The following is a 22,826-nucleotide window of genomic DNA, read 5'->3' as shown; positions in this document are numbered from 1 at the left end:
AGTGGACCCAGTGAACTGTATTGTGCTCTCCCTGAGCAGAACTGTGCCTCTAGGTAGGTAAAAGATCATGCTGGAAATTAATTTCGGTCCATACCTTCACTGGGAGTGAGAGCCAGGAGAGTCAGGCCTTGGAACTTGTGAGGACCTCCACCAAATCCCTTATTCCTGCCAAATGCACAGAGCAACTTCATTAAGGTAAAAATAAAAGAGACCATCATATGCAATCAGGGTCCCATTATTAAGAGAGAAACCCGTTATTCCAGTGACCCTACACCTTTCAGGAGACACAAAATTGTTTCTGCAGACAGATGGGAAAATAGCCTTTAATGAGGCACCTTTTGGCAGCAAAGAGCGAGACCTATCTGGATTTCAAAAATTCTGAAAGTTTTTCAAAAAATGTCGTAGTTTGAGAGAGTTTGAGACTTCGACATGTCACCCATACTTGCTTTTAAAGCAACAGGCTGGAATGGAATGAGAACCTCTCCGAGCTTGTCCCAAGGACTCGTGGCTCTTTTTGTGGCAGATGGATTGCAGCCAGAACAGGCTGTCAGGGAAAAGGTCACACCCAATGAAAAACTGCAAAATCCCAGTTTAAAATGTGAATTAAAATTTGCACAAGCCACAGTGTCTGCTCCAAAATCTGTGAGATTCTGGAATTTTCCCCTTTGATTCAGCTGGTGTTTGCAAGACGTCTCTCTCTGGTTACGCTTTGGGGTTTGGACGTGGCATTGCCCTGATCCTACAGCGTTTATGGGGAATAGTGGAAGCTTTGAGTGGCTTTCCTCAATGCAGAGCCTCAGAAAATCTTTGGGGGAAATACTGAGAATCAGAGCATTTGTGACTCTTTCCCAGCTCACTCCCTGCTGTCCAGAGCTGAGGAATCAACAGGGTTTGCTGGCACAAGTGACCAGGCTGGGCTCTCCCTGTGCTGAGGTTAATCAGGATGTAACTGAGAGCAGGGTTTAGGATCCTGGAGGCAGAATTTACCATTCTGCTCTAAAGTCAGAGTCCCAGACCCCTTTTGTTCCTCCCTGAGTGAAGAACCCTGTGTGACAAAACCACGTCCCTGTCAATTCCCTTCCTGAGCCTTCATCCTACAACATCCCTGCTCCTTGTGTACAGGGAAAAATCCAAAGCTAGGGGTGTAAAAACCTCGTCTCCAAGGGGCTATTATTTTATAGCGTCCTGTTTCCCACCCCCAAAGTGCAGACTGCACAAAAGCAGAATGCAAAGACAGCCTCCTCTTCCTCCTGCCAAGGCCTTGCTCACTCTCGTGGCAGCTTCTCTCTCCTGGTTGTCAAAAAAATTGTCCAGATAACATAATGTGGAATGAAGAAAACACAGAGTGTGGAGAGGGAAACACATGTGAAAACATGCAGGAGCAGGAGTGGTGCCTTTGGCTCTTTGCCCAGGTTCGTTCCGTGCCCTCCCTGGGTCCGTCACTGAGGACACTCCAGAGGCCCCCATGGCTTGGGAAGAGCCACTCGGGGCTGGGAAATGAAGGAAAATCTGTGCCTGGAGCTCGTGCAGCTGCTGATCCGATGTGAGAGGCTGGAATCATTGCTCCCTCAGCCAGAAGCTCCCTCCCTGTCTCCACGGGATGGGGGAACTGACTGGGCGCGTGCTCCACATCCTTTGGAACAGGAAATGGAATAGGTGGCTTTTATCACACTCGGGCTATTTCTGGCCCCAGTAAATGAAAATAAATCTGTCCCATCAGCTCAGCAGGCATGATTTTCCCTCTCTCCCATGGGCACTAAGAGCTTTTGACAAGAAAAGTACCTTGTATTTGAGGAAAAGGGGAGGGAGCAAAAATAAACTTAACGCAGTGCCTCAAAAACTCAGCCAGCCCCCCCATTGTGAGTGCAGCAGGGAGCAGCTCAGCCCTGCATCCCTGGCCAGCCCAAAAATAAACCCCCTGGCTGGGGCATTCCCCTGCTCACAACCCCTGGCTGCAGGAGGCCTGGCAGAGCTCTGGGAGGGGAATTCTCACCTTTGCCAGCAGGAGTTGGTGGGAGCACACGGTCGGCAGCAGCTCGTCACAAAATTCCCCCTGAAACCTAATGTATTGTTTGTGCACTGCTGCTGAGCCTCCGGGTTATAGACTCTGTGTTTTCCTTCGTGTTGTCTTTTACACCAGTGGCATTTTATCAGGCTGATAATTCAGCCTTATAAGAATCCCCTGGGGTCAGCATTAGTTTTGTCAAATCCCTTACCCACCTCGTGAAAACAGACAGGCACTTTGTTGAAACAATAAATCCATTATGTCAACACAATTAATTCTGTTCACTGGCTAAAACATTCTGTCGAGGAACAAAAGGCATTACCTTAATATCTTTATCTAGTTGACAAAAAGCAAATCAGTTCAGAGCCTTTGATGTCATTGTGGTTTATGCCAAGGAAAATCCTACTTGTCGACATCCCATTTTATCAGCATTTTGTGAGGAGCCAGGACACAGGGGCTGTACCAGGGCTCTGCTGAGCGGCACAGGGACAGCTCCTGCATCTGTTCGTGCCTCCTGGGCCGGGGCTCCTGCAGAGAATTGTTCGTGCTGATGTGCTGGTAGCAGGTTGCTCTGCTCCCCGGACCGTCACTCGCCTTTGTGGTGATTTTCACAGCTCAAAAGGGAAGGGAGGGGCTCCCTCCCTGCTCCTGCAGCCCCAGCAGGAAGGGCTGGGTTGCTCTTGGCACTATTTAATGCCCATTTTATTTAATGGACCAGACCACTTCCAGGTCACTGCTGAGTACAAGGGGCTCTGACTGAGCTCGGCCCTCTATGCACGGCTCCATGTGCCCCGGGAGAGGCCCTCTCCTCACAGGGATGGCGTTTTCCTACAGCCGGTGGAAATGTGAGGTTCAACTTCCACATGGTTTCTTTGGGGAATCACCCGAAAGGTTCCACTGCAGCTCGTAGCAGGGGGCTGCGTGTGCACAGAGAGAGGAAGCTTTACCCTAACGTCATGTTCTTTCTTTTCCCTTTTCTCCTCAGAAGAGGTGAATTCCGTGTTTTCAAAGCAGGGAATCAGCCAGTCCTGCTTTCCTGGAGGCTGAGGTGAGGCGCTGCTTTCCCTCAGCTCCTCCTGGCCCTGGGACAGGGTTTGTGCAGCACCTCCAGCCCCCAGTTGGCCAAGTAAAATCAGGGGCTGCTCCGTGCATCCTCTGAGGAACAGCTCCCCTAAAGCTGCCCCTTTGTGCCAGCAGCACTCCCTGCACAAGGGGGTCAGAGTTGTCTTTCTGCTCAATGCAAAGTTTGTCACGGGAGGATTCTGGCTGAGATTGATCAGATCTGAGATTTGTCATATCTGAGCTAAGCCTCTGGTCTGCCAGTGACACCCTGTGCCAGGTTTCCTTCCCTTCAGTGTCCAGCTGGGAACGGCCAAAGCAGCACCTCTTTTCCTCACAGTGAGAATAAGCACCTCTCTTGAGGGAGAGAAGGTTGTGAAGTGCAGAAATCTGATAGCAGAACCAAGAGGTTCATTTCAAAAGGAAAAAAAAACTAAAAGAAGGAATTAAAAAGGTGCTTACAGTAAACATCCAAGGAAAATGCCCAAGTTCTCCCTCATCCTATCTCCTCCAGGCTTCTTTCCCAGCCTCCCGGCAGCCAGGTTTTCCCTGCTGCACCGAAGGCAGCAGCGCAGCTCCAGGCAATGCAGATGGAATGATTGTGAATTGTGTGCCCATCAATAGACTCCTGATGAGCAATTTTTCTTCCATTTATGCCTGCAGTGATTAAGAAACATCCAACGGTTTCTTTCTTTTTTTACAAAGAAACCTTTATTAATCATTTTTTCCTCTTCTGCTGGAAAACGAGGAGTCTGGGTTGGCCTGAGCTCTGCTGTGGCCACACAAGGAGCCGGAGGGGCTGTGAACGCAGCCCTGAGCGTCTCCTGTGCCTTCCTTGGGGATCCCTGCAGGACAATTCCTGGGTTTATCTCCCTGCTCGGGGCTGGGCTGGGGCTGAGCTGCTCAGCATCTCCAAAGCTCAGCTCCTGGTGGATGGGTTCTGCCATTCTCTAGACTAGTGGCAGCTTTAGTTCCACAGCCCAGGCTCTCCCATTTAGTGGGGAGCTGCTGCCCCTCTAAAAATATATTTGCTATGGCAGGTTTTGAGTGGTTGTCTCAACATTCCCGTGGTACCAAATCCTCTTCTAACACCCCCTTTTCACTGCCAGCGAGTCAGGGATGACTTTATTCCCGGCCAGGGTCTGTGTGTGTGGCTGACAAAATTCCAGCCTCCACATGGACACTGATACAGAACTTTTTCACTTATTTATGGATTTTTAGCAAAAAAGAAGAAATTCATGCTCATTGGTTCTAGATTACATAATTCTCTTTCAATAATTAGTATTCTATCCTCTATTGGTTATTATTTCTCACTTCTCATGCTAATTAGTCTGTATTTTTAGTATCTTTTTCCTCCACTTTCCAAGACATCTACTGAGTCTTTTTTAGCCTCTCCTTTATCTTCTGCTTTCTGCAAAATGTCCTTGTGGTCCATAAATTCTGCATTCCAGATGTCCAACCTCACCAATCCATCTTCCTCTCACAGGCTTTGTTTATTGGAGCACATCAGAGTTAGTTTATCAAAAGTTAACATTTCAGTCATTTTTCCCAGCCGTGTTTCCACAAAAGTACCTTATGACAACTTTGCTGAGATTAATCTAAGAATAACACCCTGTTTATAATTTATATATGTGCTGGTTATGATTAATTAAAACAAGGATTTTAAAGGGTAATTAAAACCATTACCTACAATTATTTAAAAGCTCTCTCGTTTCCGGCACGCTCAGACCTCCCGCGTTTGTGTCAGCTCAGGACTCCAGAGGTGGCACAGGAGCTGCCAGCAGATCGCAGCCTGGGATTCTCCTCCCCTGTTCCTGCGCATCCGCAGCTCACAGAGCCAGGGTGCCACCAGGAGCACCGACGTGGAACCGCCTCTGCCAGAGCAGACAGGGAATTCCAAAGGGCGCAGAGCTGCTGGGCACACCCAGCCCCTTTCCCAGGGAATTGCAGGACACAAACACAATCCAGGCCCCGCTTTGCCTGCGGGCGCGGCGGGTCCCCGTGGGCTGAGCTGCAGCCAGTGCCTCTGTGTCCACCGGCTTTCCTCTGCAAAATGGGGAACTTAACCCCAGGACTGGGATGCACAAACGGGTCACAGTGAAATCAGGAATTTCCCTAAGCCCCAAGCCAGACAAAATCCCCCACCATGCTGGAGAAAAGGTGTATTTGTTGGAATGTAACTCACACAACCTAAAGATCTTCTGGTGTTTTGTCTTTCAAGGAGAAAATGAAGCTGTTTGCCCTCTGCACTGGAGGGACCTGCACACCCCAGTCCCAGGCAGGTGAACACCACCTCACTTCAGCAGGGTAGATTTATTTGTGCTCCCTGTGAAGTCTGAGTGGGAAGAGCTTTCCCCAGCCACGGGCGGGCAAACTGAGCTACCAGTGTCCTTTGATTTTGGTTTACTCCTGTTCAAATCAAGGCTGTCGGGGATGCACTGAGCCTTCTGCCTTCTGTGGTGTTTCCCAGCTCCTGTCTCGATGGTCTGACAGCAGTTTTCACAGGAACTGGTGCAAAACCTCCTCATTCCCTTAAATCCATTGCTGCTTCTGGAAGGGCTCTTCTGCTGTCACCAAAACAAGAGAGCCACCAGCAAAGATGGCCGTGGTGGGTTTTATCACCCTGTGCTTGAGCACAGGCGTGTGTACCTGCATCTCTCAGCATTTCTGGGCACTGTGCTAACAGTCCCTCCAGGCCCAAACTCAGCTGAATTTCATTAGATCAGCAAAGTGGCAAAGTGACACTGTCCCTTTGCACCCGCGCTTTTCAGAAACATGCACGATGTCCCAAGGATGTTCAGTCAATAACCTGCAGGTGAGGCTGGCTCTGGCTGCTTGGACAGCGATGGAGGAGTCTGAGGAAGAAAATGCTCCCTCAAAACCAGACACCAAAGGTGAGCAATGCAGCCCTCAGCTTGGGGGGACTGTTGTTACCTCCAAACGACGCCAGTTCCTTACGAGGCAGAGAAAAGCCCTTTCCCTCCTGAAAAGAAACATCATTAAACATGGGGACAGCCCTTCCTCACCTCTTCCTGACCTCTTCCTGATTTCCTTGCCTTCAGGACAGGAGAGCAGGAATCCAAGTTCAATCAATGTGCTGTGCTTCCCCAAAAAGATCTGTTCCAGAGTCCAGGTGTAACTGCAGGTATTGCTAGCAGGAGGATGTCTGGCAGGTTCAAGCTATTCAGCCGAAATAAAACAGCCCTAACTCTCCCACAACTGAATACAACTGCTCTGTGGTGCTTCCTTTTCATTCCTCTCCACTTCCTAACCACATTTTCCCTATGCCCACCCTCTCACCCCAATCCTAAGTCTCCACACTGATGTTCCTGGCCTTCCCCTGCTCCTGCGCCCCAGCACAGCAGCATCGTTCTGGGCCACCTACAGAAGCGATGCCAATAATTCTTTCCCTGCACTGCCTGGAAATCCGGTCCTGAGCTCCCTGGGGCAGTGCAGAGAGCTGAGCCCACAGCTCCAATGTGTCTGTACCACGCTGGGGGAATCTTCCCACACTCAGCTACTGCGACTTTTATCGCCACACTCTCTTTTTTATTATACCTTTAACAACAGCTCTGCCTCTGCTTTTTACACAGGAGACGGGCAAGGAAGGGTCATTTATAAATCTCTTCATTACCAGCTGCTCATTTTCTCGTGTTTCGTGAGGGTTAGAGGGGGCAGAGGATTGGATTTTCTTATCTTTTCAAGTAACTTTTTTTAAATCTCCTTTTCCTGGAGTATTCCAGCATATAATTCAACTATTAGTCTGGTATTGCAGTGACCTCGAAGAAAGCTGATGCTCTCACTCTGCTTGAGTCTTTAATATCCTATTGGAGATCTGAAGGGCTTTTTAAGTGCTCTCCTAGAACCTGTGGCAGCTCTTTAAGTGCACTTCCACCCAAGCTTTGTTCCGCATCCCTCTGCCTCCTCCAGCACTGAGATCACTGCCAGCGTCACGGCATCGAAACAGCCACAAAGTTACTCGGCTCTCTAATACCGCTTGAGGAGTTAATTAAAGGGGTTTAACGTCTGCTGAGACGAAGTGAAGCCGAATCCATCCCTGGAAATTACTTTCCCTAATAGAATGACGCACAAGCCCACTCGCGGGCGGGGGGGGATGGGATGGGATGGGATGGGATGGGATGGGATGGGATGGGATGGGATGGGATGGGATGGGATGGGATGGGATGGCTCTGCAGCGCCAGCAAAGCGGAGGATGATGCTGCCGACTGCCCGGGAGCCACCACGTTCAGTGGTTTCGCTGAGAGCAGAAAGCCCTCGGATTTCCGAGGAGCCGGGCGGGATTTGCGGGGGAAGGGGGACGCCCGCCGGCCGCGGCTGGAACGGAGCGGGAGCAGCGGGATGCGGCAGCGGAGAGCCCCGGGTTTCCCTGGGAGAGAGCACCGGCACCGAGCCGGAGCGGTCACTCCGGCCATGGGAGCGGTCACTGCACTCACGGGCACGGCACGGACCGTGCCAGCCCGGCAGGAATCACCGGGAACACTCGGGAATAGAGGGAGAGCCCCATCCGGAGCTGCTGTGCTGCGGTGCCACCTCTGATAAGGGAGCGGAAGCCTTCAGCACGTCTGGGGAAAGCACACAGGGCTGCCTGCCCCTAATTCTTACAGTAACCCTCATCCTGGCCCTTATCCTAGCTCCAACCCCAGCCCCGTGCAGCCGAAGGAGCCTCAAGGCTCACGGAGCTCCCACGGAGGAAACTTAAGGAGCAACGATTGATGCTGGACCACCCCAGAAGGCAACAGACTTTTTTTTTCTCCTGGAACTGAAGGGAAAGCTGCTGGAACCGCGGCTGGGCAAATGGGTTTCAAATGCAGCGCCAAAGGCTCCTGTGGCCCTGGGAACAGCTGATCCAGAGCAGCCTGTGTCCCTCTCTGGGGCTCCCTCCATCTCCCCAACACTGTGGCCGCAGGCAAAATGCTCTCTCCCTGCCACCCTCCGAGCACCCCAGGCGTTGATTCCGAGCCTGCCCTCCATCCGTGGGCAGCCTGAAACATACTTAATATTCTATTCACGCCTCTCTGCAGCTTCATGAATCCGAGTTTCTGCCTTTGATCTGTTTCCTGCAACATTAATTAATTTCAAGCCCTCTATTTTTCAGCAGGCTATTTCTAATTGTTTCCTTGAGTTCCCTCTTTTGTTTCCAACAGCATTTTCCCCAGAAGCAGATCACTGGGCTGTTGGACCAAGGTGTGACTGCAGAGGGTCATCAGCTAATTGCCCCCTGTGAGCTGGGGATCTGGCACAGCTCTGGCACAAGAACCAGGGATTGGTGCTCACCTCTCCAACGGCACGGGGAATTGCAGGAGGAGGTTTCCCTCTGTCCTCTGTTTCTGGCTGGTGGCAGCACAGAGCTGTGAAGGCACAGCATTTCAGCTGCAGAGCTGGCCTACACGTGTCCCTTGTCACCACTCGTGTGCTGCTTTCTGCTTGAGGCCCTCGCTCTCCGTCTCCATTTCACCATTTCCCCAACTTCCTGAAGGGTTTGCACTAGGCTCGTAGCCTTCCAAGCTGAAAATAACCCTGCCTTAAGTAGCAAACATTACATTGCTGCCAGGGATGCTTTAGGAGGTGCTGCACACAGCCCACCCCATTTCAGTGCCACTTCCCTCCCGTGTCATTTCTGTCACCCCTCGGAGTGCGCCGCCCCAGCTCCAGCTCCATCTGTGGGGTGCCTGTGCTCTCCCACTGCTGTCCCGGCACCGGGGCCGTGCAAGGCTCCTCCTGCAGCTCTGGCCCCACTAACAAACACCTTGCTCCTCCCTCGTGCCCAGCAGCCCCTTTTGGGGACAGCCTGGCAGCACTCACCTGCCTGTCCCGCAGCAGTCCAGTGCTCCTGGGAGCAGAGTGGCAGTCGGGCTGTCCCCAGGAGCAGGGAAGCACAAAACACCAAACCCACAGCACACTCCCAGAGCCTGGGCTAAACCCAGCACCCCAAAGGGAGAGGGACTGGGCAACGAACTGACCACAGAGAGACTGGGGAGCTCTTCCCATGCAACTGGCATTCTTCTGGAACTTGTTAAAATGCACTGAAGGTTCCTTGTGGCCAGCCTGAAAAGCAGCAGGAACGGCTGGTTATGGATGCCATAAGGGAAATGGGAATTCTCCCCTCACCAAAACACGAGCAGAGCCTTACCTGAGGGCTCCTTCCCGAGCTACACCAGCTGGGAATGCAGGACCTCCTCCTTGAGATCCCTCTTCCCACCTCAGAGCCCTCCTGTGTCAGGCTCCACATGACAAGTGGCCTCCACACACCATTCCCTGCAGTTCTGTTGCTTTTTTTTCCCAGTATTTTATTTCTGACAGGCATTTACAACGTTCCATTCATAGAACTAAAAACATAAAAATAGACCTTCTTTCAGCTTATAAAAGAAATATATAAGAACCTTTGACATAGACATGTCATGACATTATGTACAAGAGCCACGGTACCTTCCCAGTACCAGCCTTCCAGTATTTGAGTGCTGGCTGCATCCTCTGGGAGCAGCCCAGGACAGCCAAACCCTCCAGCACGTGGGACACGACCGACAGGTGATGATACAAAAACAACCATGTGATCATACAAAGGGGGTAGAAACTCTTCTAAAGCTCTTACGAAAAGAAACCAGGAGATAGCAAAAAGTTACTAGAGAAAGCTTTCATAAGTCAAGTATAGTGCACCAGAAACCAGGAGAGGGAGGGGGCGAGGGGAGGATGCCAGCTGGGACACACACACAGTGATGGATGTTTGGGGGGGGGGGGGATAATTTTTGTTATGTTTTAAAATATAGTCAGAGTGGATTTTATAAAATATAATCCTAAGGCTATTATAAAATTTCAGGTTCTCAGAGTACCTACTGATGTGTCAAACATCAACAGATACCAACAAAACAAAATTTCATATAATCTTCCTTTTTTTTTTTCCTATAGGTGAGACTGCAATGGGAAAAGCTATATAAATCTTAAAAAAAAAAAAAGTGCTATTTTGTGTTTCGTATTTGGAAGTCTACTTAAAAACCACGAGATTTTAGTCACATTTTACCCTGTTTTAGATGTTTAACTAAAAAAATTTAAAATGCTAAAGAGGTTTACTTGCGTAGAACTTTTTTCATCCTCTATTGCAGTGGAAAAGCTTCTATAAAGGAATTAAAATACACTAGTTTCACCCACGGTAGGAGAGTGGGTGAGGTCAGTTTTTTGGCCATGAATTCCCTGTCCCCTAAGCCCAAACTCTGCCAAAGAGAGTGGAGCAAAGGGATCTGTGGCTCCAGCGAGGGTACACCACGGATCCCTTTGCTCCACTGCAATTCAGACATGTCATTTTAATTATTATTCTTTTTATTAGCTAACTAAACTCCAGTCTCAAACATATACAATAAACCTTTTCCTGAAGACAGTTATACCTAAATAAGAGTTTCCAGTTCATATTTTAATATAAAACCACCATTCCTAACCCTCTGCAAAAAGCCAGCCTCGTATCCTAGACGTGGAGCTACCCTAAATCTCTTGCCCCTTTGTGCCCCTGCATCTCAGGTAAAATACAAAAAAATATTTCTTCAAGTGTTAGATTTGGATCTCCTTTAAGAGAGTTTGGCATCTTTACAAGAGTATGTAAAACTAGAGCTTCCAACATTGACATTAAATTAGACCAGCCACAGACCAAGAGGACTGAACACAACATAAATCCCAAAACTTTCCTCACGCATTCCTAAAATACATGTATATTCTCTTACATTTAGAGAGGGAAAGGGAGTCAAAATACTGCGACTGTACAGGTTAAAAAGGCAGTTTCCTCGTGAAGGAGATGAGCCTACAACCGACGGCTTTCACGGCCACCAACCCCTCTGTCCTCGTGCTCCTGCCGGAGCTGATGCGCTGTACAGAGCTTCAGACATCCAGAGTAACTTGTTTTCCAGTGATTATGTTCTCCCCACACACAATTTCAGCCCCTGATTGTTTCAGAATAAATAAAATAGTGTGAAAGCCCTTGGGTAACGTAAGACAGGACCTCAAGCTCGTTTCGTTGCCGGTTTTTGAGCGTTTGACATTGCCCAAAGCGTGGCCGCATGGCTTTGGACCAAGTGAGCTGCCGCAATGGTGTGTGCAAGTGTGCAACCCGCGGGGTCATCGCCAGGGACACAGGGTGACGGGGACACCCACGGGGGCCGGGGCCGGTTTCAGAGCTCGGTGTTGAGCTTCCTGCCGGGCACAAAGTCCTCCCGCCGCACCCAGATGACCTCCTCGCCGTGGCCCTCGGCGGCGCCGTTGATGCCGGGCAGGGCCGCCTGCTTCCTCAGCTGGGCCATCCTGGCGGCGTGCGCGTCCCTGGGCGGGCAGGGCCGCTCTCCGGGCGGGCAGGGCCGCTCGGGCCGCCGGCCGCCCGCCAGGGACGTGGCCTGCAGCCGCTCCCGCAGCTCCCGCTGCGCCCCGCGCGCCGCCTCGCAGAAGTCGTCGTCGTCGCTCAGGATGTCGGTCTCCTTGATGTCCTCCTGCTCCTCGTACTGCGCCAGGTCGAACTGCTCCTCGACCCAGCGGTCAGTGTCCCCTCCCTGCGCGGGCTGCGCGGGCTCTTTCTCGGGGCTGCTGCTGTGGACGGCCTCTGAGTCAATGGTAAACCTGTTTCGGGCCAGCCGCCGCCTCCTCCTCCCCAGAGACTTGCTTGGGGCTGACACTGCACACACAAAGATAAAACCCCACAGGCGTTTTACACACGGCACAACTCTCGGGAAAAGCTAAGTCCTGTCCGAGCCCTGCACCTGGCACGGCCAGGCAGCGAGGAGGCAGAGCCCACGAGCGGCCCGGTCACTCCCATCCATCCTCCCTGCGGCCTCAGCTCCTCGGCACGAGGCCTCTGCAGCTGCAAAGGAGTTTTCTGCTGCTCAGATCCACCGTGGGGACAATGCCCCTCAACTGCTGCTCCTCCTGAGCGCCAGGCGGGCAGCCAGCACCAGGGCATCTGCTCAGCTCAGCTTCTCACTCGCAGCCCCTGCTGCCAGCACACCACAAAATCCGACACCTCCGCACCTCGGAGAGGGGAATCTGTCTGGGCTGGAGCAATGCTACAGCTTTTCCAGTGGCCACCTCAGTGCTGAAGGTGCTGCGTTATTTACAGGGAATTCAGTTCCCTGTCCAGGCACTGCTACTCTCCCTTCCTCACTTCCTGCCTACTGGGTGAGGAAAAAGTCAACCCCCAAAAATCCCAGAAAAACTATCAGAAGTTCCTTCCTCAGCATCTCCTCAGCAACTGGCCCAATTAGCAAATTCCCATCTTCTGTGTCGGAACATCTTCCCAAGAGACTCCTGAGGCCAAGCAGAGGCAAACCCTGCAGCTGGAGGCCCTGCAGGCATCCCGGTGCTTCAGGGGCACACATGGAGCTCTGAGGTTGCAGTTTGTCCCCTGGCCCTGAACAGCACCTCAGCACCTGCAGGATGAATTTATCCAGCTCTGCCGTGGGGCTGGGGTCACATTTTCATGTCCCTGAGCCTCACAAGGTGCATTAAGCATGACAGCTCAGCAGCTGCAAATTTTGTCTGTAGGGAGAGGTCTGGACTCCAAGGTGGGATTTTAATCCCTGCAGAATTCATCACACAAATGCCCCACGGAGCCAAACTGAAAGGAGGTCTGGCCTCTCCAGCAGGCTGGCCCCAGAGGCTGATGGAAGCAGCGCTGTGCGGTTTGGCCCTCCCTGCACTGCCCCTCCTCACACTGTGAGGCAGAGGGCTAGCAGCACCCCGAATGAGAAGCTGGGCTCAGCTGGTGTTGGTCTGGCCTGCCCTGGTCAGAGGAGGAGCAGAAAGCCCGGTTGTCTACGGTGCTGGATCTAATGAGCAGAACAAGAAATGAACAACAGACCAGAACAAAACATGCAGTGCTGCCGTGTACTTTGTAGTTGGAAGCAAACATTTCTTCCCTCCATCATCTAGAGTTCTGAAAATGAAAACCTGCTTTTCCCTGGGACTTTCTCACTGCTTTTTCCTGAAGTCAACTGAAAAGGAAAATCCATGGTTTAGGACCGGCCACTACAAAAATAAGAGTATCAAGTGCACGCTTCTCCAAATGTGGGAAGGAGGAGCACGTGCCCTTTAGCGACTGAGCTGAAAAGGCTCAGGTGGAGGACTCCCACAGCTTCCCCCTCAAACCAAGCTCAGGGGAGCTGCTTTTCCTTGTGCATTTTAGTTCCAAAGTGCTCGGGCTACCTCAAAATTCTGTACATGCTTTTAAGAAACACGCAGCTCCTGCTCCGTTCAGCTGAACCCAGTTCAGATTAAAGTGCACAGCCAATCGGTACTGCCAGGAATCCCATTTCCCTTCCATGCCAGAAGCACCACTCTGAAACTGAGCCTCAAGTGCAAAGCAAGGTAAAAAGAGGCAATTTAAGGCTCTCAAGGAAGTGAAGCATGGAAAACCAGCCGTTTTTACATACACAGGAGACAATGCTAATCCTAATATACAAGTGACAGACACCACCACATGTCCTACAACGGTGCTGGGGTTACCGGGATCTTGAAAGTCTGTAGCCCTACAGTACCTGCCCTGTTCATGGCTGGCCTTGCACCTTTTAGAGCACACAATCTTTTTCCACCAAAAGGAACATATTGCTGGGATGAGGGCAAGCTTTCAGTTTTAAGGAGCTGTCTTCTGTGTTTGTCCCGCAGGATGGAGTGCACTGCCTTCAGAAAGTCCTTCCTGTGTTCTGGTGAGCTGAAAAAGAGGTGGGAATACAAAAGGCAGAGTTACCCCTTGGGAACTGCTAAAGGCTTGCTGTAAATGAGGTAAATAATGGCCAGTTCTGTGACTTAAAACAGTACAAATCGACTGGCAGGCACTTCCCCAGAGAAGACTCCACTGAACTCAATACTTTCAAAGCAAAGCTAAATCCATGGTCACTGCAGTGGGCATCCAAGGAAACTGATACCCAGTTCATTAATAAAACATTCAGCCTTTCAGCCCTCTCGAGGTTTCCTTTTCCTGCAGTGCCACCCACACTCGGCTGTGTCTGACACACATCCAGCTGACCCGTGGTGCTCAGTCAATCTGTCCCTGCAAACACACCCCAAGCACAGCTCCTGCAACTCTTCCTAGAAGGAGGAACTGGCTTGGCATCAGCTCTGTTGGATCCCGATGAACTTGTGTTCCAAGTTCTTACCTGAACTGTAAGAACACGCCACGGCAACCACCACCCCAACAATGGATGTTTATTTAAGGAAAGGCAGTGTCCCAAGACCAGAGGCAGGGACCTGGTGCCATGAAAGGAGCCAGCTGAACACAACACCTGCCATAAAGATCCAATGGTGGAGTTTAACCGGAAAATCCCAGTAAGGCTTTTCCCATAAAGGTGCAAAGCTGATCGAGTTCGATGCCTTTATTTCAGAGACTGTACATAATTCTACCTCTCCAAAAGTAAGGCTTTAACACCCTCTCCCCACTCTCCCTACTGGCTGGTCCCAGATTGCCTCAAAGGAAAGACACGGGCAAGCAGGGATGCAGAGATGCAGCTGCCATGGAAAACAGGGAAACCCACTTACCTACAGCAGAGGTGAAATGTCCTTTCTGGCCTGCCCTCAGACTCAGATTTGACATGGACAATCTCACACACAGAATTGGTCTCTGCATCTAAAGGGAAAACCAAGCAGAACCTCATGTCTACCTTCACATTCAACTCCCAAGTATTCACTGCATAATGAGTGAAGGCCCCCAGGCCACACATCCAAACCCTGCAGGACTCCTGCCTGGAACATTACCTGCGCTGGCCAGGGCCCGGACCTGCAGCGCTTCCAGAGGGATCATGTGGCGAAACCGGAACGGATCCCAGTCTTCATAAATGGAGGCTCTATGTGATCCTCCCTGGAAGGATTTCAAACACTGCATTTCAGGAAACGAGACACCCTGGGGCAGGCAGGCAGTCCTGTGCTCTGTGCTGAGGGCTCCCAGCCACAGACCTGCTGCCATCCTCAATTTCTCACCCCAACACCTCCCTGAGGGGCCTCTCTGTGGAGACCTTGCTGAAATCTGGACTAAAGCAGCCCTAGGGCCCAGCAGCTCTTAGCAACGCCCTCCGAAGCCACCCAGCCCAGCCCTGGGTGCACACACACTCAGGAACACATCCCAGTTTTGCTTCTCACTCTGAAGTCACCCTGTGCCAGCTGCCTTTCCCCATGCAGGCACCTCAAATCCCTCTGGTTTATTCCACAGGTAGGGATCACAAGTTTCCCAATAGCACTGTAAACCATGCACCTGCTGTAGCACTGCCAAGCTCAGCTTTAACTTGGAATCCCAAACTGCAGAGGGATTCCTGAGCCACTCCTGATGCAGCTGAGAGCAGCCAGCACTTGCTTGGTGGCACACAACACCCAGGGCACTGTGTGAGGTGACAGACATTAATTAGCTGTCAGACACTCACACACACTGACCAAAGAACCAAAGGCAAGAGACACATTCACAGTGACATCTTCATCCCTGACAATCCACCCCAGAGCAGGGAATGGATGTGGCAGGCATGGCAAAGGATAAAGGAAGGCTTGCTGTGCCCACCCAGATCCTCAGACACCAGGGACCACACATGGCAGAGCACACTCCAGCCCCACTTTGTGGAAAACAAAGCTCCATCATAGCCCCAGAAATGCCCATGGCATCACCCAAACAGTCCCTGCAAACTTACGAGTTTCTTCTTCTGTTTGGAACCATCCTTGTACACAAGGACCACGGCAGTTTTGAACACTGGAGGAGAAAGTTAGAGACAAAAGTCATGGAGTCACAGAACCCCAGAATCCCAGGACAGTTGGGGTTGGAAGGGACCTCTGGAGATCACCCAGTCCAACCCCCCTGCCAAGGCAGGGCCACCTGGAGCAGGTGACACAGGAATTTGGATTTTAGGGATGTCTCCAGAGAGGGAGGCTCCACACCCTCCTGGGCAGCTATTCCGGGGCTCTGCCCCCTCCATGGACAGAAATCCTTCCTCAGGTTGAGGTGGAACTTGTTGTGTTTCAGTTCATGGCCACTGCTCCTCATCCTGTCACTGGCACCACTGAGCAGAGTCTGGCAGCATCCTCTGACAGCCCCTGGGGACATTTGTGTGGGTTGAGGGGACATTTGTGTGGATTGAGGGGACATTTGCATGGATTGATGGGATCCCCTCTCAGCCTTCCCTTCTCCAGAGTGACCAGGCCCAGCTCCCACAGCCTCTCCTCAAGAGAGTCCATAAGGCCTGGAATGGGTCTCCTCTATTCCCAAGCACACAAAACCTTTCACCTGAGCCAGGAAAGGAGGGTTGGAAGAACTATCAGAGAGCAAAACTGAGCACTGGAGCTAAGAGACAAACCCATGTTTAAGTTCCAGCCAGCCCTGGGGAAAGCAATGCTCAGTTACTTTCAATATCTGCTAAGGCACAGCTGACAGGCTTTCCAACACGCAAAATGAAAGTCCTGGGATACAAACCAAATGCTGCCAGCTCAGGTTCCTTCTTCCACTTGCCCAGGGAAGCAGGAGGGTTCAGCCATATCACTGTGTTATGCAAGAGCAAGTCCCCCATGGAAAGGTCGGCAACCTGCCAACACCAACACATGCACAAGGGCAAGGGTTTTAATCAGCTCAAGGCATCTGACGTGAGTTTTCAGCTCAAGAACACTTGCCTGAAGTCTAGTCCTGAACAAAATTTCCCCCCCAGCAAACTTCTGGAGTATTTCATCAGCTGACTGCAAACATGTGCAAATAGACCAGGACATTTAGCAAGAGATGCACGTAAACCCTTAATTAATGAGTATAAATCAGAGTAAGTTAGAGTATAGCCCTTGGACGTCAGGGGCAAACACAGATGTTTTCTTTGCCTTTTCTTCCCCTTTACCCATTTTTCTCCCTACCAGTTTCTTTGTGTTTTGTTTGAACATTGAATCAGTTTGGGGTAAAGTTTAGAGACTGCATCAGGTGCAGTGGTCAAAGCACTCCCTCCCCACAGTTGCTGTGGCTTTTGACTCTGCACAAAGGCTCCTCTGTGGACACACTGTTGGAACTAAACTAATACAGGAGTTCCCAACTGCTGGGGGATGCAGCAAGCAGACCGTTCCCCTTATGGTCCCCCAGAGTGACAAACTGAGGGCCATCCCCAGGCCAGGGGATGTTATCCCATCCCTCCACCCTCCCCTCAGTGAAGTCGGGATTGAACTCAATTCAAGTCTTGAACCGAGCTGGGATTTATCTGTTTGTGCCAGGATCTACTTCAATGGCACAGCAGGAAAGGTAAATACTGGATCCAGTTTAACAGGCACCACAATAACTTTTCCTTTTCCTCTATGAATCTGACTGTCTGTTACCTCTTTTTTCTCCCCTGTTTGTTCTGCTATGAGTTGGTCAAACACTGCCCCATACTCTTCATGGATTTTCTGCATTTCATTAATGTGGCTGGCAACTTTGTTCATTGTTTTGATGGCCACTGGAAAAGAGACAGAGAGACAGGGGGTGAGCAAAGGGAATTTTAATCCTCCGAGAGGAAGGGAGGGGAGGAGGGCTCCAGAGCAGAGGTGAACCAGAGAAAAGTGGGGTTAACTCCTTACCATCAAGGTGATAATGTTCTTCACTGTCCACATCAGTGAGAGCAAAGAGCTCCTTGAGCAGGAGGGGGTATTTGAGTATCCTCTGGATGGGTTTGATGAGGTAAGACTCCAGGGTGGAGGAGTGCTGCCGGCGCGGGTTCTGGGCATCCAGGAACGCCTTGAAAGCAGTGTCTGTCTTGGCTGCAAGATTCAAATGAAGCCATTGGATCAATCGAAAATTGCATCTGCTGCCCTGAGAAAGTGACTTTTCCAGGTTTAAACTGGTTTACCCAGAGACATTTTGCAAGGAAGTGCAGATTTATTGGGCCCGCAGAATTAGACTGACGCCCTCCAGGATCTGAGTCACTGACGCTCTCCCCGGATGTGCTATTTAGGATTTCACAGCAGGCATCCACCTCCAGCAGAGGCAATTTTTAATTTCACTATCCATGACAGAATTTCCTGAGTGGGAAGGGCCCCACAAGGGCCATTCAGTCCAGCCCCAGGCCCTGCACCCCAACAACCCCACCCTGGGCAGCCCTGGCAGCGCTGTCCAAACGCTCCTGGAGCTCTGGCAGCCTCGGGGCCGTGCCCATTCCCTGGGGAGCCTGGGCAGTGCCCGGCAGCCTCTGGGGGAAGAACCTTTCCCTGCTCTCCAGCCTGAGCCTGCCCTGGCCCAGCTCCAGCCGCTCCCTGGGTGCTGTCCCTGTCCCAGGGAGCAGAGATCAGAGCTGCCCCTCGGGAGGAGCTGCACACAGCAATAAGTACTTCTGGCCTGGCAGCTATCTGAGAGCAGCACAAACTGTTTTAATCATCTGTTCCTTTTAAGCAAAGTCTCAAATTGGACTGTGAGGAATCACTGCTTCTAAGCCCAGGTCTGGTTCTTGTTACCTCACTAAACCTTAAAATGCAGCACTGAGTCACAACAACATCAGGAGCTAGTGAGAGGCAGGAGCAGTAAACTGAGGCTAATGCACCCGATTCTGGGAGCACAGGCAGACTGGACACCTGACTGCCATCATCTTTTCTACCTGACTGCAACTGAATTTATAAAATTGCCATTTTCTCTGTTGCCCCCTCCACTGGAGCATAAGGAGGGAAGGGAAGGAGGAGGTGGTATTTATAGGCATACAAATTATTCAGTGCAGGAGCAATGCCACACAATTGCTTTTATTAGAGTCGTGTCCCCTGCTGGGGCTGGGGGGGTTTGCAGACAGTCACCTGATTTCAGTAAAGCAACTTGAGTTTCAAATCCAAAAGCCACCTGCACCTCAGCTGAGGACACCCAGTGATGCCTGAAATACAATCCCAGGCTTTGTAAGAGATTTCTCTCTGGAATGGAATTCTAAGTTCTGTTTGTGCCATAATTCAAGCACAACACTTTCTCATTTATAAATACAGTCAGCAATGGAAAAGAAAAGCTAAATAACCAGATCTACCTAGTCTACAGCTTTAACAATAAAATAACACCAAAAGAAAGCACAAATGTGACTAGCAACAAATCATTTATTTATGTATTCCACAGAGCTGCCAAGTATTCTTTGCAGCACAGGGAATAAAAGTTTACAAGCAGAAATGAAAAAAAGAAAAAGTGCACAGAAAAAACCATACCAAAGCCCCCCCCCCAAACCAACCAAGAAACAAAAAAACCCCAAATTTATGACTGTCAGACATCCAGATGTTCTTTGAAAAGTAAGAGCTCCTCCCTCAGTGGCATTGCTGCTACAACTGCAACCATTTGTTTGTTCAATCTCTTGGCCAAAAAGGAATTGCATGAGGCACTGGTAACTCCAGGAGATTAACACTTCCACAGGGAAAAAACCTCCCTGTGAGGCAGGCTGGCCCAGGAGCCAGACCACAGGTCTTTTATCAACAACTCAGCAAGCCAAGCTCTGCTAGGAATTCCGACATGGAAGCTTCTCAGGCAAAGTGGGAAGAAAGCAAGAGGAAGCAGAGAGGGGAGAAAGAGCTAAAATATTTTAACAGCTTCCATAAAACATTCTCCCAGGCTGATCCTCTCCTAGGGATCCAGTGTTCCACCACATTGGCCGGGGCTTCCATGGGATTGCCACCAGCAAGGACTCCTGGCACAGACTCCGGGAGGATGCAGAGGTCACTACAGAGCCACCACTCCTGGTTCCAGAGCACACCATGACCCATCAGCACAGAGCACAGAGCCACGATGTGATTCCCACTCAGGAAATCTTCTCATGTGACTGAAAACAAACCAAACGTGCCAAGGGAGAATGAACAAAGGGTGGGGAGAGAAAAACTGCAAGCAGGGTGAGCCACCTCCTGTAGCGAGCTGCTCAGGTATCACCACAGGGTGGTCCCACAACACCCACGCACTGAGCGCTCCAGGAGCCTCTGCAGACTTAGCTCCCTACTCCAAAGGCTCCTGGAGACCAGCCAGGCACACGTGTGCCCCCACTCCTGCCCTGAGAGGTTTGGGGTGCAGTGACCACAACCAGTGTGTGCCTGTGACAGCTCTGGAAGGGGCTCTTACCTTTCACCAGGACTTTGGGGACTTTCGTGTGGCTGGCACAGAAGGCACTGTACAGCTTGAACCGGTCAGCGTAGTACAGGAAGGATCCACCCAGGGAGAACAACACTTTCTGGGATTAAAGGGGGGAAAAAAGCATTAGTAAAAAGGCATTTAGTTACTCTGCCTTCAGCCACGGCATCTGAAGCTTCCACCCAGCTTTTGGAGGACAGGACAATGCAGTTTGAGTGTGTTTGCACACCAGGACATCACTGCTGGAGTGAGCCCAGAGGAGGCTCCAGGCTGATCAGAGGGATGGAGCAGCTCTGCTGGGAGAGCTGGGATTGTTCAGCCTGGAGAAGAGAAGCTTCGGGGTGACCTCAGTGTGGCCTTGCAGTGCCTGAAGGGAGCCTGCAAGGAAGATGGAAAGAGACTCTTTACAAGCGGCTGGAGTGCCAGGACAAGGGGGAATGGCTTCAAACTAAGAGAAGAGTAGGTTTAGATGGGATATTGGGAAGGAATTGTTCCCTGGGAGGGTGGGGAGGCCCTGGCACAGGGTGCCCAGAGCAGCTGGGGCTGCCCCTGGATCCCTGGCAGTGCCCAAGGCCAGCTTGGACGGGGCTTGGAGCAGCCTGGGCTAGTGGAAGGGGTGGAACTGGGGGATCTTTCAGGTTCCTTCCACCCAAACCATTCTGTGACTCCATGATTCGTCCACCAGGAAACAGGCCCAGCCCTGGTGTGTGGAGTCAGCCTCTGTAATCAGCATCATCAGCCAAGTCCCAGCCTGGAGGCAGCACTAACTCCACAGGGACTGGGCTCACAGCTCCAGAGCTGCATTTAAGAGCCTCACTGACCTCAGCAATGGCCAGAGGCCACAGAGAGGACTGGATGTGTCTGACCTTGCAATGGATCAAGGCACTGAGGAGCTGCAAGCAACCCTCATCCCTCACAAACACACCGAGGTGTTCACCTGCTTGGAGATGAGTTGGTGTTTGGGGTCAAACACAAACGCAGAACGTCTTGGGAACCAGACAGCACTTGGTGAGGGGCTGAGACCACACGTGGGCAGCTTGGGGACAGTGAGTGAGACAGGGAAGCAAAGTGCAGAACTGAAACCACAGAACTCCACATTTCCCAGTCTGCCTGCAGACAGGGCCCGGGCGCAGAAGTGAAAGCGAGCTCGGTGCAGCTGTTACGGGAAGAGCTGGAAGCAGCAGCACTCGGGAGAGCTCTCTCTGGAAGGCACTTCACTGGCACTCCTGTCTTGGAGCCCAGAGCACACAGGGGCCACAGAGGCTGCCTCCAGGAAAGAAGTGTCTCTGTGCTCTCTGTTAAGGGCACATTTCCCACCAACCAGAGCTGTGCTTTAGTTACAGGAGGGCAGTGGTCATGGCTGAGGCTCATGTTAAACAAACACCTGATGGCAAAGACAGTCATGCACAAAAACACAAATTCTTTCAACACTTCTTTCAGGGTTGTATGCTAGCTGAAGAGCAATCCCAGAGGAATTATTATTGTTGTTATTATTATTATTCATCCTGTCCTTTACCAAGGTGAGTGCTCAGAGCCAGACTGGAGTTCCCCAAAGGAAAAACATTCTGTCATCTCCTCGCCATGCCTCCAGAACCAGTACAACTGCATTAGAGACAAAATGAAATTTGTTTCCCCATTTCCCTGGGTTTTAAATGAAGTTTAAAGAGCTGCAGTTTACATTTCTACCTGTGAAGATGCACACCTGCTGAAAGCCAGGAGTATTTGCCACTATGGACTGAAAGTGCAAACACAAAATTTCATGTACTATTCTGATCTGTAGCCCGAGAGGGCTTCTGAACATGAGACTTGTCAGGACAAAGATTTTATGTAACTTTCCATTTCCAGCATTTCCTGACAGCTCAAGGCAAGAAATCTGGCAGAAGGGCAAGAATAGCACCAAAAAGCACATGGTTTCTAGTGCTCTATATGGCTAAATGTAGCATAAGCTACAACTGCAGCAGGATAATTTTTCAGCAGCACCAGCATCCATTGAAAACTAATCTTAAATGGAAGGAGATGCAGGTTTTTACATGAGCAGTGGCAATAGTCAGAAAAATATGATGGAGAGCGTTAAAGGTCTCCTCAAAATGTAAACAATGAGACAATACAAATAATGTGGTTTTATATATATAAAAGTAAACAATTATTACCTTAAATTGCTCAACTTTTTCAAGCTTTTCCAGGTCTGGAACCAGCCTTACTCCATCTTCCAGAGTTTTCAAGAACTCTACCTGGAATGCTACCATTTCAGTCAGATTCCCAAAGAGAACATCCAGCTAATAAAAGGAGAAAAAAAAAGAAAAGCAGAATGCTGAAAATATCACTTTGAGGCTATATTCTGATTTCTAGAACTGCAGTAATTCTCAGTCCAATTGTATAACCAGGAATGGTGTCAGGAAAAAGCAAGCTGCAGAAATTATTGAGCAGCACCTTGATGCTCTACTCAATCCATTGTTTGAAAGGAGTGGAATTAAGTGAAATTAATTTCAGACAAACAAGCCCAGCTGGGTGGGCAGAGTGGAGGGGCAGGCAAATGGTCTCTGGCTCAAGCGAAGGTCAACATACCTCATCTGGTGTGAGGAAGGTTTCTTTCTGTAGAGGCTTCAGGTATCTCTCCATCAGGCAATTTAAGTCCTACAAATTCAGAAGAAGATTCCCACATTGGTCCCTCAGACTGCCTCTGGATATTTACTGAGGTGGCAAATGATGCTTACCCAATCTGAGAAT

At 50.6% G+C, this 22,826-nt stretch overlaps 1 protein-coding gene across 8 annotated transcripts in view; it reads right to left on the bottom strand.

Annotated features, from left to right (window-relative positions):
- Window positions 1-9,346: 9,346 nt before the first annotated feature.
- The window catches only part of TIAM1 (TIAM Rac1 associated GEF 1), a 158,157-nt gene continuing 144,677 nt past the window's right edge, over window positions 9,347-22,826 (bottom strand). For all 8 annotated transcript variants that reach the window (XM_039554614.1, XM_039554618.1, XM_039554628.1 and 5 more), the window contains 11 exons: window positions 22,665-22,733; window positions 22,250-22,375; window positions 20,091-20,199; window positions 17,606-17,785; window positions 17,366-17,484; window positions 16,494-16,602; window positions 15,718-15,776; window positions 14,801-14,903; window positions 14,585-14,672; window positions 13,588-13,760; window positions 9,347-11,729 (listed from right to left, as the gene is read on the bottom strand). In XM_039554614.1, the coding sequence (XP_039410548.1) occupies window positions 11,236-11,729; window positions 13,588-13,760; window positions 14,585-14,672; window positions 14,801-14,903; window positions 15,718-15,776; window positions 16,494-16,602; window positions 17,366-17,484; window positions 17,606-17,785; window positions 20,091-20,199; window positions 22,250-22,375; window positions 22,665-22,733 (1,629 nt within the window). In that variant the 3' untranslated portion in view covers window positions 9,347-11,235. The remainder of the gene's footprint in view (window positions 11,730-13,587; window positions 13,761-14,584; window positions 14,673-14,800; window positions 14,904-15,717; window positions 15,777-16,493; window positions 16,603-17,365; window positions 17,485-17,605; window positions 17,786-20,090; window positions 20,200-22,249; window positions 22,376-22,664; window positions 22,734-22,826) is intronic.

Source organism: Corvus cornix, chromosome 1, assembly GCF_000738735.6.
Source record: "Corvus cornix cornix isolate S_Up_H32 chromosome 1, ASM73873v5, whole genome shotgun sequence".
Taxonomy (NCBI): domain Eukaryota; kingdom Metazoa; phylum Chordata; class Aves; order Passeriformes; family Corvidae; genus Corvus; species Corvus cornix.
The sequence above is the reverse complement of the archived record's forward strand: the minus strand, read 5'-3'. Positions and strand labels throughout refer to the sequence as shown.